This window comes from Stenella coeruleoalba, assembly GCF_951394435.1.
Source record: "Stenella coeruleoalba genome assembly, chromosome: 1".
NCBI lineage: Eukaryota > Metazoa > Chordata > Mammalia > Artiodactyla > Delphinidae > Stenella > Stenella coeruleoalba.
Window position 1 is genome coordinate 116,049,644 of NC_137169.1, and position 16,791 is coordinate 116,066,434.

The 16,791-nt window shown below is 51.6% G+C and overlaps 1 protein-coding gene across 1 annotated transcript; it reads right to left on the reverse strand.

The window, feature by feature from the left end:
• Nucleotides 1-775: 775 nt before the first annotated feature.
• ARHGAP30 (Rho GTPase activating protein 30) lies at nt 776-15,266 on the reverse strand. Its single transcript, XM_079931662.1, has 12 exons — nt 15,151-15,266; nt 10,051-10,153; nt 8,139-8,283; nt 7,209-7,291; nt 6,932-7,039; nt 6,086-6,213; nt 5,429-5,600; nt 5,246-5,349; nt 5,090-5,167; nt 4,417-4,818; nt 3,221-3,486; nt 776-3,128 (listed from the first exon to the last, which is right to left on the reverse strand). Exons 1-12 carry the CDS (start codon nt 15,245-15,247, stop codon nt 1,524-1,526), a joined length of 3,291 nt encoding a protein of 1,096 aa, XP_079787788.1. The 5' UTR covers nt 15,248-15,266; the 3' UTR covers nt 776-1,523.
• Between the last annotated feature and the right edge of the window lie 1,525 nt (nt 15,267-16,791).

Sequence of the window (16,791 nt, forward strand, 5' to 3'; positions counted from 1 at the left end):
CAAGAACGGGAGAAGGACGACTAACTTGGTGCTACCATTTTTCTGCTGGACAGTGCCTTTTTAGTTCCAGGAGAAGGGAGTGAGAGAGGCCAGCTTAGATCAAGAGAGGGACGTCGGATGGAGGCGCCATCTTTAACAAAGGACATCTTTTTTAAGTTTTCTATTGGAGAAACTCTCTATTGGAGATTAGGACATATCTGGGCATACATAGAATTTGTATTAGCGTTAGCGGTCACCCAAAGACCCCCCAAGGCTTATGGTTTTTGTGAGGCTCAGAGTTTCTGTGAGAGGTATCTTGATTCCCATTCGTTGCAGTCAAGACCTACCCTTAATGGATTTGGAGTAGTGTGGTGTGATAGGAAGAGTTCACACCCTGGAGCCAGACAAACTCGGGTCTCAGATCTAACCTCTGCCACTTCTTAGTTCTGAGACTTTTGGCAACGTTTGACTTAACATTGGTTTCCTCATCTGTAAATGGAGATTACAAATACCAACCTTATAGAATTATTAGGTGGACCAAATAAAATCAAGAGCATAGATTCTGTGCACATAGAATACCTAGCCTTTACTGGCATATAATGAGCATTATGTAAATATAAGTTTCTCTTCCCCATTTCCTGACCACCATGAACCCAGCTCTAGTTTCTAGCTACAGGTCTTCTCGACAACAACTGACGAAGAGCGCCCAAACAATAAAAACAGAAAAACACAACGTTTGGCCAAACGTATCACTCAAGACTTTAATAAGAATAATGAGACATCACACTACTTATGTGTAAAAATACAACGTTTATTCTGAGACATTGCCCCTTGGGACGTGTGGCCCCAGCCTGTCGGGAGCAGTCCCAGGGCCTGAGTGACGCCATTCCCCTTCCCTAAAATAGGAAGTTATTCCAAAGCAGAAAGGAGAGGCCAGAGAGATCTATACAAGACCTCTCTTCCTTGAGATGCAGGGAGGCAGAGGGTGGGGGAGCTGGGAAGGGAGCCAGTCCCTCCAACAAATACTCCGCATTCAAAGTTTCCTGCACATTTTCCTCCTAATCTGGAGTTAAGAGGAGCAAGAGGTGTCCCAGGGCCCAAGAGTAGAACAAGGATGGGTAACTCTAAAAGTGTTTGTATGTAATAGGCTCTGATCTGGCCCTGACCCCTGGCTGTACTCTGGACTTCCATGAAGAGAAGTTCATTGCCTAAGAGGGCCGGAACTTGGCTGGAGTTCTGCCTTCATTCTTCACATTGAGAAATCGTTAAGTTTGCCGCCTACTCTTTGTTCCCTTTGGCCAGTGACCCCACTCTCTGGGAACCGGATCTCGGTGACTTTCTCTGGAATCTTGTAAGGGATAAGTGCTTTGTGTCTGAGACAACCTCAGGTAAACGGACCAAGACGTGCCTTCCACAGTCATAAAGAGAAGCTGGAGGGCCAAAACCTATAAAGTTGGGCACTAAAGCTACTCAGGCTGCCGAAGAGACAGCAGAGAGACCCTGGAGACAGCTACTGTCCCCTGTGCCCTGTGCTCTGGTCCGAATCACAGTCCCTCACCTTTCCCAGAGTTAGCCTGTGTTTCAAATGCATACGATCGGCGCTGGGGCGACTCAACGGGGTCAGGGAGCTGGGGTTCTCTCGGGGGCAGACTAAACCGACTCCGGGGTCCAGACCCTTCTGTGCCTTCAGCTGGGAGCTCCAGGCAGCTAAGGGGCCGAGGACAATAGGCAGAGATCATGCTATAGGGGGAGGTTTTGGGGATGAGGCTGTAGTCCCCAGCCCCAGTACAGGTCTGGGTCCGCCGAACTGCCTGAGCTTCAGTCCTCTGGCGGTCCCGGGCCAGGGCCACAGCAGCATCAAAGGAAAGACTGCCCCCATTCCTCCAAGAGGAGCGGGAGGCTCGGGACCCCCAGGCCCGTTCCCCAGGAGTTCCATCAAGCCGGCCAGGCCTTGGGCATGGGTTTGCTGGTGCCACATGGATCTTGCCACACATTGCACTGGGCATCTTGGCAAACTGTGGTTTGGGGGGCACCACAGGCACAGAGCGGACCTGTTGGACCTGAACCAGGGTGGAAGCCAGGCGCATGCTCACACCACCAGCTGAGCCAAGGGGACTGGGCTGCCCCTCCGGATCCATCTCCTCTGGCCGGGGTGGCTGTGGGGCTGCGTGTTCTGTCTCAGAGGGCTGGGCGTTGCCCTCCTTGGCACTGTCAACCTCCAGGGACTCTACATGTGGCATTTCAGGGAGGGAGCCCTCTTCTACATGGTCACCTCCAGCCCTCTGGTCTCCCTCATCTTCTCCGTCTCCACACTCCCGTTCCTTGCTGACCTTCCCTGCTCCTCCTTCAGCTGCTGCTTCTGGGATTCTGCTATCTTCACCATCTCCTTGGTCTTCTCTTGCCTCTTGGTTCTCATCCCCCCTCTGCCCTTTGACCTCATCTTCTCTGCCTCCTTCAGCCTCTTGTTTGTGTACAACTTCCCAGCTCTCTTCAGCAATTTGGTTTTCCTGGGCCCCATCCTCTGGGTCCCTCCCGGCTTCTCCCTGGGCTTCATCTCCTTCCTCCTCTTCTTCTCGCTCGGTCTTTCTTTCCTTCCCCTGCTCCCCTCCTGTTTCCTCCACACCCTTAGCTTCCTCTGTACTCTCATCCTCCTGCTGACCTTTGGACTCCTCTCCCTTGGCCTCTGTCTCCTCTCTCTCTTCCCCACATCTTTCGCTCAAACTGTCAATCACCTTTTGGCTTCCCTCAGCCTCCACTCCTTCCTCACTGGCCTCTCCACCCTCCACTCCACTCTCTGGACTCCCCTCAGCCTCCTCCCTGACGTCCCGTCTAATTCCAGGCTCAGCCTCCTTGCCCTCCTCAACTTCCCAGAATACCTGTTCTCCCTCCGCCTGTCCTGGAGCCTCCTGTCTTCCAGACCCTGTTCCCTTTTCCTCTAGACTGCCTGAACCCTCCCAGGTCGGGAGTTTGGGCCCCAGAAGGGGACTTAGGTCATCATAGGCACTCAGGAAGACTTCCTCCCCACTTTCCTCCTCTGCTTCAGGCCCGGAGCCAGGAGAGTCCAGGGAACAGCAGCTGGGGGCCAGGACAAACTGAGCCTCATCCAGAGACAGGTCATCCAGGGGTGGCTCCACAGAGAACTCCTCCACCTGTAAGCACAGCATCGTGGCTCAGGACCAGGTGGCCCTGTCCACCCTCTGGATTCCTTAGCACCCCCAAACCCAGCACAGCGCCTCCTTACCTGAGGCCCAACTCCCAGGAGCTCCTCCAGGTAGCCCATCCCAGGGTCGTCCTCCCCAGGGGAGAAGGCTGCTCCTGCTGGTCCTGCCTTGGCCACCTCCCCATCCACCACCCCCACCCACTCGGGCTCTGAGCTGCTTGAGTCCTCTAGGAAGGAGAAGGAATCCTGCACCTCCTGGGACAGGCAGTCCTCCAGGGCAGGGGTCATGTCCGCTGGGCCTGAGTCAGCCAGGGGACCTGGGGCTGGACTTGCCTCCAACTTCTCGTCTGTTGGGAGAAAGGTAGTCCCAGGAATACAAAGGTCAAGACCAGCCCTGACCCTTTCCAATGTGAGTCTTCCTACAGTATGGGCCCAACATTCCCAGCATAGATCCTCCATGTGGCCGATCCTCTCAGACCAATATTCCTAACCATTGGCTTAGAGCCACCTTTATTGAGCTCCTACCGGGTGCCAAGCACTGTGCTATACATTTTATAATGCATTATCTTATTTTCTCCATAAAACAACCCTATAATGTAGGGTATTTATCCCCATTTTATATATGAGGAAAGTGAGACTCAGAGAGATTTGTCCACGGTCACACAAACAACGAGTGGCACAGCCAGAATTTGAATCCAAGACTACTTAACTCTGTAGCCCTTATCCTTACCCAGTACCTAGTGCTGCCTCAGTACTTCTCATTATTGACACTTCAGGAACTGGAGTCAGAGCAAAGATCAAATCCCAGCTCTGCCACCTCCTACCAAATTGCTTAACCTAAGTCTCAGGTTCCACTGCTGTAATATAAGGATAAAAACAATACCTGTGTCAACATTATGAGAAAATGAAATGAGCTAATGCCTTCAAAGTCCTTAACAAAGCACATCATAAACTCTCGACAAATGTTAGCTATTAGTATTAATATTATTATTATTACCATCATCTATGATATAGTCCCACTTTGTACTTAGTAATCCCTGCTGTATATATATGACACAGATCCCCATTCTTGGGTATATCAGTGATCTAAGGCTGCCAGAGATCCTCTCTGCAAGAATTTCACACAACCTGATAATATTACTGGATTCCCCCCGTCTTGAATCCGGGGAGGCAGCTAAAGATAACCTGCCAAAGCCCAGAGCAGATCCCCAGCATCGGAGCCTCAGCCTAGAGTTCTAGTCCCCTCTCCCAGCCCCGGGAAATCCTCGAATCCTCACCTGGGGGACCAGGGCCAAGGCCAGGGCCAGAGCCAGGGCCAGAGGCAGGGCTTGGCCGGGGCTGAAGGGTGGGGTACTCAAGACCACGGGCAAACCCGGCCAAGGAGACGTTAGAGATGATGTTCGGGGATATGTTGAGCATAGAACTGATGTGTGGTGGGAGGTTGACATCGTAGGGCTCTGAGATGTGGACGCCAGCACGGCGCTCTGCATGGCTGCTGCCCCCAGCACGGATTGCTGACCGCCCAGGTCGTGGTGTGCCGGGCTCAGAGCTCGTGCCAGCCAGTGCTTCTGCCTCGGGCTCCTGTTCACCCTCTGCTGCTTCCACAGAATCATTCTCCAAGCTCGCCAGCAACAGTGGGCATGGCCGAGGACTGCTGCGTCCCACCAGCCCCTCTGGCTCTGTGGAGGAGAGAGAGGTAGGCAACAGCCTCTGCAAGGGGCCTGGACACCTCAGAAAGGCTCCAGAGAGTGCCCCCTGTTTTCTCTAGCCTGGAATACACCAGGCCCATCTTCCCTTAGCCGCTACTGTGAACCTTACAGTCAGCAGGTCAGACGTCACCCCACCAACACCTACTTAGGAACCCCCTTCCCTCCCTGGAGGTACAGTCACTAGCCATCACTACCCTCGCCCCACCCTGACACACACACAAGAGTGCACACCTATACTCACCATCACTGACCCCAGCCACAGCACTCAGTGAGTCCATGCTCTTGGCTGGCCGCAGAGTCACCTTATCGGATTTGTCCTCTGCAAGACAGGGATGTGCGTAGAGCCAGGGCCTGGCACACCCTCAGCAGAGCTCCCGCTACATCTCCCCAGACTTACCCCTGTCCTCAGCTCCCCGTGGAAGTTTACGCTTGGTCTCATGGCCAGAGCGACCCAGATTGAAGATAGATCTCCACTTCCTGACTTTCAAAGACCCCTTCCTCCTGGAGGGGATGGAGAAATCACTGCAGTTGGAGCCTGGTGGCCAGTGCAGGGGAGGAGGGCCCAGGAAGAAGGCCTTACTTGTGCTCTGCAATCTCTATGATAGTGTGATAAGGCCGCATCTGTGGGGGTCCATCACCAGACTGCAGGACGCTAGGCAGGTGGTAGGGCAGGGATCGGGGCATAAGGTCCTCGGGGCTGCCTGACACCCGGACCCCTGGAAGTGATCGCCATCCACTTTCCACCTCACCACCTAGGAAAAGAAGAGGAATTGGCCAGCCAGGAACAGAGAGAGGGCTTTGGGTACGGAGCTCCTCACTGCACCCTCCCACTCACCAACTACCATGCTAGGGATATACCTGGAGGCAGACCCTCTGTGTCTAGCTCCTCAAGAGGGAGTCCTCAGGGACAAAGGGGGCCAGGAGATCCCAGGACATTGGCCCAGTAGGCCGGGGGTGGGAATGACCCTTCACTAGCCTCGAGAACCAGGATGGATGGTGATTAAGAGGCCAAGTGATGCCCTGGACGGAGAGCAGAAGAGGCCTACTCAAGTCCTGACGGCACCATTCTCTCTGCAGGGTCTTCTCCACATGACCATAAGCAACAATACTTTATGAGACTCAGTTCTGTCATCCACGAAGCAGGGAAACTGAACTAGATGATCTTGGAGGCTCTCTATAACTCTGACATGACTCCCAGACAGAGAATGGTGATTTGGTGAGTTGGAAGGGCACTGACCAGAGAGAGCAGCACCCTCAAAGAGCTGGTCCACATGTGTGAGGATGAACTCGACGACAATGGACTGCACCCGCACCTCCATGAAGGCTGCTGTCCCATTGAAGCCTGAGGCCTCTATGTCCTTAGACCTGTGGAGGTGTGGAGTTATTCTCCCCCAGCCCCACCACACTTCCCCATTCGCATTCTCCCTAAAAAGAGCTTACACCCTTTCCCCTGAATGCCATTAACCCCATCTCCACCTCTTAATCTACATGCATGATTCAAGTCTCCAATGGCCACTTCCTCCAGGAAGCCTTCTTGGACACCCTCCTCAGGATTAATCTCTACCTCCTCTGCAGGGCGCCTTGTGTATAACGAATCTCAGGACTTCTCATAGTCTGCCTTGCACCACAGGGAGTGACGTGCAACCCACTTCTCCAAGACATTTGCTCAACAAACGTTTGACAATGATCCCCCCAACCCCTTCCTGCTCCAGTCCCTGAGCTAAGTGATGCAGTGTAAGAAAACACAAAGGTCTGGGAATTCCCTGGCAGGCCAGTGGTTAGGACTCTGTCCTTCCACTGCAGGGGGCACGGGTTCGATCTTTGGTCAGGGAACTAAGATCCCGCATGCCCCTCAGTGTGGACAAAAAAGAAAAAGAAAACACAAAGGCCCTGTCCTTAGGGACTTTACTCAAGCTCAGAGAAGGGGCTCACGTGGGTGAGCTCCATCGCACTCAATGTGATCCTGAAACTTCCTGTTCTCACTGGGTGAGACCCCTCTCCAGTGCACCCACACAGCCACACCCCCTCCTCGAGCAGCTTCCCAGGGGCTAGGCTCTGCCAGGATCCCCACACATGCACCCACCTCAGCAGGTTGGGGGCCCACACGATGGCCAGGTTGCGGGCGTGCATGTTGGTCTGGGCACTCAATGAGGCCATGTGCACCAGGTGCCGCATGAGGAACTCCAGGGTCCTGCAGAAAGGGGCGTTGTGGGGTAGAGCTCACAAAGGGAGCGCTCAGGCAGAGGCAGGATTGAGGGGTGGTGCAAGAGGAGAAGTGAGCAGTCAAGGCCCCAGGTGGACAAAGAGCCTGGGCTGAGCGGGGTGAGTCGGGACTCTGGGTGGGGAGGAGGCCCACACACCTGTAGTTTGGGACAGGGAGTTCTCGAAGCACCTCTAGGATCTTGACCAAGCGCTCAGGTTCCAGTTGCACTGCCACAGCCTCCTGGTTGAAATCAAGGAGCAGGAGTCACTGACCCAGCGCTGCCCCTGCTTCCTCCCCAGAGTTCTGAGCCAAACTCTCAGAAACAGCCTGTGCTGTACCCCACTCCATCCCCCAGGTTGAATCTTCAAAGCACACTGACGTAGAATCTGGGTGCCCCAGGACCTGCAGATGAATCTTGGCTATGCCACTTACTAGCTTTGTGACCTTGAGCAACTCACAGCCACTCTCTGCCTTAGCGTCCTCATCAGTAGTGCTCTGGTTCTGGAACACATCAGGTTCCACCCTGTGGGCGCCCCAGGGGCCACGGAGTTGATTTCAAGGTGTCCAGGAAGGCCCATGCCCACCCCTTCTGGCCTGTATGGGCTGAATGTCATGCCCTGGTATTCAGGATCTCTAAATGATGTCATGCTCAATAAAATGCAACTTAACTTAGAAGTGTTACTCAATACAAGAGAGCACTTTTGTCATGTATTTTCTTATTCAAAAGATGTTCAGCACACGATCACAGTTCATGGAAGGGCACGCTTGAAAAACAATTGACTTCCTAAAAGGGTTCTCATTCTCTTAAACGTAGGGAAGCTCCGGTCTAGGTGATTTCCAAGGGCTTTCCAGCTTCTGCTCTCTCTCTGACCTCTACTCTCCCCCAGTCTCACCCTGCACGGTGTGCAGTTTGCAGGGAAAGGAGAGACAATGAAGAGCAGAGGGACAGGGGAGAGCAGAGGTAGCAGAGCTAGGAGATTTGTAAGGGACGGGGCTTTTCATTTTCATGTGGTCTCTGTTACGCAGGATCCCTAGAGGTCACCCTCAGCCTTCTCTTCTCCCCCCACCCCGCTGTCACTCAACTCACAGCAAACTTGTCATAGAGCCGGTAAGTGAGCAGGGGGTCTGGCAGCTCTCTGAAATAGGCCTTGCACAGGGAGGAGACGCAGTGAATGTCCTGAAGGTAAACATCTCGCCGCAGGTCTGGCTTCCGCTCAGCCTCAAACTCCTGCCTGGGGAGGTGCAGAGTGGTCAGGAGTGGTGACAGTCTGAGGAAATGTAGGGACCCTCACCTACATTAAATCTATGATTTGAGGGACCCTCACCTAGGCAGAGCTGTAGAGATGAGCTCCAGGCAGGGTCGAGGGTCAACACGTATGAATCTTGGAAGGAAGAGGTTGGGGCGTGTATATACGTGAGGCAGCAAGTATAAGGCGTTGTATCTGTCAACGTGCAGAGTGGATGTTGAGATGGGTAAGTGGATAGGTAAATGGGTCTATGCATGAACAGGGGTACATATCAGGATGTAGAGTCGGTGTGAGTAGCAATGTAGGGGTATGTAGGAGTCGGTAGAAGTGGGGGGACGAGCCTAAATGTGTGTTTCTGGGTATGTGTAAGGATGGAGGAGTGTAACTTTCAGAAGGAAACATAAGTGTAAATCTTCAGGACCTTGCATTAGGCAACAGTTCCTTGGATATGACACCAAAAGCACACACAACCAAAGAAAAAAATAGATAAATTTGACATCAAAATTACAAACTGTTGTGTACCAAAAGATGCTATCAAGGAAATGAAGACAACGCACAGAATGGGAGAACATATTTGCAAATCATAGATTTAATAAGGATCTGATATCCAGAATACATAAAGGACTCTTACAACTCAAAAGACACAAATAACCTAATTATTAAATGAGCAAAGATTTGAACAGACATTTCTCCAAAGATACACAAATGGCTAATAAGCACACAGAAGGTGTTCGACATAATTAGGTATCAGGGAAATGCAAATATAGATGAAATATCACCTCATACACATTAGGGTGGTTATAATCAAAAAGACACACAGTAACAAGCGTTGGCTGGGATGTGGAGAAATTGGAACCCTCACACATTGCTGGTAGGAATGTAAAATGATGCAACTCCTATAGAAAACAGTTTGGACATAGAGTTACCGTACGACTCAGAAGTTCCACTCTTAGGTATATACTCAAGAGAACTGAAACCATATGTCCACACAAATACTTGTACACAAATGTTTATAGCAGCATTAATCACAACAGCCGAAAGGTGGAAACAACGCAAGTAGCCGTCAACGGATGAATGGGTAAACAAATGTGATAACACCACACAATGGAATACTATTCAGCCCTAAAAAGAAGTGAAGTACTGGTACATGCAACAGTATGCGTGAACCCTGAAAACATGCTAAGTAAAAAAAGCCAGACACAGAAATGTACAATTATATGATTCCACTTATGTGACATGTCCAGAATAGGCAACTCCATAGAGACAGAAAGTGGACTAGCGGTTGCCAGAGGCTGGGGGAGAAGGGCAGTGTGGAATGATGCTAATGGGTGTAGGGTTTCTTTTGGGGTTGATGAAATGCTCTGGAATTAGACAGCGCTGGTTGCACAACCTTGTAAATGTACTAAAAACCACTGAATTATACATTTTTTTTGAATTACACATTTTTAAATGGTGAATTTTATGGCATGTGAATTGTATCTAAATTTGTTTCTAAAGCTGGGTGGGTGCATGTGGGAGGGGAGGGGTGTGTGTGTGTGTGTGCATGTGTGTGTGTGTACATTCGTGTGCGCACACACATGCGTGTGTGCAGGCTAGCCTGTGGGGAGTGCGGGGCATGGTGTCAACCTTTCCCGAGGAGACTAGAGCTCCTCCCTTGGACAGTATCTATCATCTATCTTCTCCCCACATCCCCTCACCCCTGTGATTCCTGGCCTCCTGGCCACAGAGCTCTCCCCTCACTGCCTGACTCACCGGAGCTTCTGGATGTTGGAAGAGACCCCTGAGAGGCGGTAGATCCCATCCACCACTCCATACTCCTCCACAAACTCTGCACAGCTCCTTAGCACCTGGGGCACTGGGAACACAGATGGGGCAGAGAAAGAGAAATCAGAAGGTCTGGGAGGTCAGAGACTACAGGGGGTCTGAGAAATGGATGCATCAGGGAAGGGGGCTTGGGGAGACTGAAGGCAAAGCTCGTGGAATAAAAACTTGTCAGGGGGCTTCCCTGGTGGCGCAGTGTTTGAGAGTCTGCCTGCCGATGCAGGGGACACAGGTTCGTGCCCCGGTCCGGGAAGATCCCACACGCCACGGAGTGGCTAGGCCCGTGAGCCATGGCCGCTGAGCCTGCGCGTCTGGAGCCTGTGCTCCGCAACGGGAGAGGCCACAACAGTGAGAGGCCCGCGTACCGCAACAAAAAAAAAAAAAAAAAAAAAAACTTGTCAGAAAGATTCTTGCAGGACATCAGCTCCAGCCTGCCAACCCGTTACAATCTCTCTGCCCATTGGGCCTAGAGTCTCGGCATAAACTCCCCCAGTAAGGGGGAGCTCACTGCCTCTCCAGACTGCCCATTCCTGTTAGAAAGTTCTGCCTTTGTTGACCTGAAATTCTCTCTCTCTGTAATTACTAGTTGCTATTACGGAAATTTTTAAGGGACAGCAATGTGATTGGAAGAGGACTCAGGGTGAAGGACTGGTCTTGAAAGTGCGTTTACATAACACCCTACATAAGATAAAGGAACATTAGCTCTTGCAACCAAAATGGAACAGAGCTGATGGGCATTATTGTGAAGCACCTCCTCTGGTTAGTGAATGCATGGATCTTAGATCTGCCATAGGAAGGTACGTGAAGTTGCAACAGACCTTCAGACAGGTCAATTCAGGAGAGAAGCACCGATATGCCAAGCACTATGCATTAGACATGAAAACTGAGGATCATAGGAGTAATGAGTGTGCAGTATCATCCAGCTAGAGCCAGGATTCAAACCCAAGAGTGCAAAAAGCTGTATTCTCTCTCCCTTCTTCGGAGCCCTTCCCAGTTACTAGACCGTAAGCTCCTCAAGGACAAGATCTAAGTGTGACCCATCCTGCCTTTCCTCACCTTATCTGTCATGGTGTCTCAGTCATGGGAAATCCTCAGAAACCATGTGTTGAATTCATCTCCACAAGGCCACATAGTTACTTCTCTAAAGCACTTCCATGCTTTACTTTTTTTTTTTTAAGCACCTCCATGCTTTAAATCCTTTGCTACATACACACTCTGCTCCACCCCGATCTTCAATGCTTAGCTTACAAACACAGAATAAAATAGAAACTCCTCAACCTGGTATACTGTATGAGACTTTTCACAAACCAGGTCCAGCTGCCATTCCAGCCTTAGCTCCAGCCAGCTCCCCCAATAAATCCTATGATCCAGCACGTTCCTACCCCCGAACAAGCCTTGGTACTATCACTCATGTTTTCCCTTGCCTGGAAATGCCCTCCTCTCTGTGTCTGCCTGGTGAGCCCCCGTGCATTCCTCAAAGCACACTTCAGATATCACTTCCAATTCTGAACGCTTTGCTTACATCCGTATTACACTTACCAAGGTCCTTTGTTTATATCTGTCCATAGCACTTATTGTACTTTGTTATGACTGGTGTATTTTGTATCTATACCTTCTGACAAGTAGTAACATCCTCCCCAGCGTCTAGCACAGTGTTGAAACAGAACAGGCGCTCAACAGATGTTTATTAAATTACTCAATGAATTAGTCAATGAATTGGAGCTTTAATAGAGAATATTGCCTAAGACAAAACATTGAGTCCAATTAACTGAGACTCACCAGAGAAATTCCTGTCATGTGTTAGTGTCAGAAAAAGCTGTGCTTCTCCTAAGCCACCTATTCTTTTCTTATGGGCTTTATGAATTTCATACCTGATTACGTTTACCTCTTTAACTACCAGGAAGCTCAGAGCCCATATCTTGGAACCATATAGAACCACCTGAAATGCATTTCTAGGTACTGATTTTACCCCTCCTGTTTTCCCTTCAACTCAATTCCTTCAGTCATTTATTCTTTTTGTAAAGTTTTGGGTTTTGGAAGTCATCCATCTCAAGCTCTTTGTGGAATTAAGTAAGTTAGAAATACAGACTGAAGAAAATCAATAAATCCATCAAACACTATTTTAAACCCTCTTTATGTGACCCGGAGTCCACACCCTTTACCCTCCTGCACCCCAGAGCCAGGATTTGGGTGAGACAAGGACAGCATCAAGGCTGCAAAATTTAAGCACTCACTCTTAGTGTTGTGCAAGTGTCAACTGTGCACATGCACGATCTTGAGAGTGAATGCCTCCTTAAGAAAGAATCACCTAGGGCTTCACTTGCCTGGCCCTGAGAGTGGGAGTTTCCTTACATTTTGCACCCTAGTCACCTCTCTTGCCTCACCTTAGTCCAGGCTCTACAGTTCACCATCCATCCCTTCAGGACCTCTGCCCATTTGCCAGGGTCCCCTGACCTCAGGTTCCCAGCACTGAATGCAGAGATGAGGCAGACCCTCGTGGTTCAAGCTGTTTCTCTACTCTTGGGTGAATAATGCTACCCCAACTCTTCCGGCCATCACTCTGTTGACTCATAAATAGTCGGCTGTCACCTAAACCCCAGGTTGTTTTCACAGTAACTGCAATCAGTCCAGGTCTTCTCCATCCCATCCTTCTCTGTTGATTTTGAGTCTCCACGGGAGGCCTTTGAAGAAGGCATACCTTTTTTTTTTTTTTTTTTTGCGGTACACAGGCCTCTCACTATTGTGGCCTCTCCCATTGCCAGGCTCCGGACGCACAGGCCCACGGGCCTAGCCGCTCCGCAGCATGTGGGATCTTCCCGGACCAGGGCACGAACCCGTGTCCCCTGCATCGGCAGGTGGAATCTCAACCACTGTGCCACCAGGGGAGCCCGAAAGCATACCTTTAAAGAAGGCATTCGAGAGCCTAAGGAGTCAGAGCCATAGAGGAAATGGGTCAAGGAGATGGGGGAAGAGATAAGAGGATCAGAGGGATGGAGGAGTCAAGGAGACAGAGATAAGAGAAATGGGGTCAGAGATAAAAGTTAGAGACATAGTTGGGGTGGTAGAGTCAAAGGGTGGGTCAGGGAGGAGGGCCTGAAGCTTAGGAAATGGGAGAATCAGAAACCTGAACGAGATCTCAAAGAGAGAAATACTAGGAAAAAGGAAGAACTCAATTGATATAAGGGCTCGGGAAGGAAGAGACCCACCTAGGGCAAAGAGCTGAGAGAGGGTGCTGAGATGGAGCGAAGCTGCAAGGATGGGGGAAACCAGGATAATCAGGGAGGATGAGTTAACCACAAACACAGCTGTCCTGGCCTGGGCTTTCATTTTTGCTGGATCTTGGCTTAAAGAGAGAAGCCATCACTGACCTCTCTCTGTCCTTCCACTTTCTACCTGTCTATGCTGGAAGGAGCTGGGAGAAGGGGAGAAGGCTGCCACTGCTGCTCTGGTGCCCAAGATACCCCTCCCCCCTTGGACTCAGGTGAGGTTCTTGTGAAGGGCAGGAGGGGCTTCTCTCTCTCTCTCTCTGGGATTCACTAGGATCAGGACCCAGCAACCAGATGCCTATCCCTTCCAGAGAACATGCCCCTCACCTTCCGGGAATGCTGACAGAGGCCAGGAAGGGATACAGGAGTGGGATCTGGGCTGGCTGTGAGTTCAGTGTTTCAACAGGAGGTTGGCAGGGGGTCCACAGGGAAGGACAGCGCCAGGATGAGGATGCTGAACTGAGGGTTTGCAGAGAACTGGAAGAACATCAGCCCCAATTAAATCATGTGGCCCTCACCCAAGAGCCATCATTCTCAAGAGGCATCCCTCGTAAAGGAGTCAACCCCACACTGGCAGCTGGGCTGTGCCCTGTTAGAAAAGAAAGAAAGGCACAGAGAAGCCACTTCGGCTGTTTAACACCCTTCCTTGGGGCCTGGGCTTTCCCTTAACTGAGGCCAGTGGGATGGGGGCCTCTGGAGGAGGAGAAAAGGGGAAGGAGGTGTCTGGGGACACAGGGGCGGGGCTAAGAGCAGGAAATGAGCTGGGAACCACCATCACCCTCCCTCCACTGCAGGCACACGGAGCAGCAGCCCAGAGCAGAGAACAAAGAGGAAATGACAGATTGGGGTGGAGGGGGGGAGAAATCATGCCCTTCTTTGGGAGGAGGTCGAAGTACCAAAAAACAAGCTGGGCTGGGCCATCAGGATACCTGCGTTCAATTCCAAATCAAATCAAGAAATGTTTCTGAGTGTCTACTGCACACCAAGCGCAGTTGGGGAGCCAATGTTGTCCCTGGTCCTGCTCGTTTCCAAGCGTCCTCCAAGGTAACTCAGGGAGGATTTTTTCCACAGACAGTCCTCACCCCCATCCTCCTTTGTACCCTCTACCCCCATCTTCACACCAGGCCTCAGGCCATCTCTCTTACTGTTCTGGTGTTCCCATTTTAGCAGCTTCTCCCCTCACCTTCCACTTTGAACCTGTTTCTCCTTTGCACAGGGAAAACCGGAGAATCAGAGAGACAGGGGGAGGGGACCGTCCCCACCCTGCATCTTCACCTGTGGCCCAGCAAGGCTGCAGAGGGATCAGAGCCCCATAACCTCGTCTCCTCCAACCAGGAAACACCCATCCTCCCCATGTGCCATCCGCAGGCCCTCCAGGGGCCCTTCTCCTGTCTTTTTTCATTGAGACCTAAGGACCATCCATGCCCCTTCAGCCACTCATCTCCTGACCCTGTCCCTTCAGCCTTCCTCTCCTGTCCCCCAGCTGTCATCTCCTCACCTCGGCTTCTTCTACCTCTCCTGGGTCTCCAGTCTCTCCCTCCTCTCCTCTCAGTGCTCCCTCGGTGCCCCCATTCTCATCACCAGTCTCTTCACCCCCAGGCAGTCACTGAGCCACATTTCCTGCCCTGCCTGGGGGTGACCCCAAGCCACTGCCCGTTCTCCATGAGCTCCTGGAAGCTGCTTCTGTACCCTCAGCCTAGATCAGGCTGGAGAAGCTGCACGCCTCCCCCTCCGCCCAACAGCAGCTCCGGGCTGGCCTCCTTACCCTCCTGGCCTGAGTGCTGAAGGTGCTCCTGCAGGTCGCACCCAAACACCCGCTCCTTCGAGCTGCCCTTCTTCTTCCCTTTCTGCCGAGACTTCATGGCCGGAGCCCCAGGGCTCTGGCCCAGCCACCTCTGTCCCCTAAGACCTTTGCCCTACTAGTCCCCCATGGGATCCCAAGCCAGCCTCTGGGCTTGGCCTGGCCCCAGAGGGGCAGGGCTCAGAACTGGGGGTGGAGGGTGGCCTGGGCAACGGGCAGCAGCTCCTGCCTCTGGGGCCCCGGCCACACGGAAGTGGCTGTGGAAGAGGAAGCTGCCAGGACCCCGGCAAGAAGTTGTGTCTCGTGGCCGGGCCTGGCACTCACCCTTCTCGCCCTGCTCAGCCCTGGGGGGCAGGAAGCTGTGCAGCTCCTTAAACCCGCTTCCTGTTAGAGCATCTTTGCAACCACAGAGCTGGGGTGGGGGAGGTAGCTGACATTCACATCCTCACCCATTGCTGGGCCTCCACTCATTGGTCAACAGGAGGTGATGTCAGAGCCCTGGGGTGGGTGGTAGCGCCTGGGGTGTGAGCAGGTGACTGACACCCTCGGAGACCAGAATTCTGGGGTCTGAGGTAGAGACCCGAGACTTGCCTAGGAGCAGAGCAACACAGGGCTGTGCAAGGCATACCCAGGAGGGAGGACGGCCAGGCTTTGGCCCTGACCGGCCTGTAGTCTCAGTCAAGTCACATTACTTTACTGGGCCTCAGTTTCAACACATATAAAAAAATGAAGAGAGTGGACTAGATGATCTTTAAATCTTTCCAACTCTAACATTCTGTGGAACTCATTTGAATTTTGGGTTCTTTGACTGTAAAAAGTTTACACTGTTGTCTACTTTCCAGGCCTGTCGTAGTGAGACTCCAATACAATACAGGATATAAAATACTGACAGCTAAGGCACTGCCTATCCTGGAAGGGCTTATAGTTCCACTGTCCGACCTCGACTCTCAGAGACGGCTGAAGGTCTTGTGGAGGCCGCTTCTTTTCCCCCGTCCCCCCTAGTTCCAGGCAAACTAACTCCTCCCCTACTTGGGACCACAAGGAAGATGGTGCAGAGACAGAGAGCACTGAGGTTCAGGACTTACACAGTCCAGGGAGCAAGACAGGAACCGGAAAGAACAGGTTTTATCTGTTTATTTAAAAACAGAATATCTTTTTTATGTACAAATATGAACATATTTACACAAAATATACATACTAGAGTTCCATATCTTCAGGTTCCGCCTCCAAAGTCCTGGGCTGGCTGGAGAGCAGGGGATGAGAGTCTCTCCTTTGGTCCAGAAATCCAGCAGAGTTCGGGCTGAGCAGGGTTTGGGCACTAAATCTAGATATTCTGGTTGAATGTATTTGGGTGGGGCAGGCAAAAATGGACCTTATCTAATCCCAACCAGAGAAACGGCTGGAAGTTAGTGACCCAAGTTAGTAACCCTGAGACTCCTGGGGAAAAGGAGACATTCTTGCTCCCAGCAGCTCCTTCACCTCCCTTGGTCTATAATCACTCTTCTCTCTCCCCTACACCACAACCAAACCAGAAGCCCTTGTCACCAAGTCCTAGCAGCCCCCCACCAAGGGATCACAAACAACTGTGGATACAACTAAGAAAAC

What these genes read in the sequence shown, in the direction of transcription:
- ARHGAP30 (XM_079931662.1), bottom strand. Translation starts at nt 15,247, where the DNA reads ATGAAGTCTCGGCAGAAAGGGAAGAAGAAGGGCAGCTCGAAGGAGCGG. An exon ending in TGGGCCCCCAACCTGCTGAG is followed by an intron (nt 6,214 to 6,931) that starts GTGGGTGCATGT and finishes ACACCTCCACAG; the next exon opens with GTCTAAGGACATAGAGGCCT. An exon ending in TCCTGGGAGTTGGGCCTCAG is followed by an intron (nt 3,129 to 3,220) that starts GTAAGGAGGCGC and finishes CTGTGCTTACAG; the next exon opens with GTGGAGGAGTTCTCTGTGGA.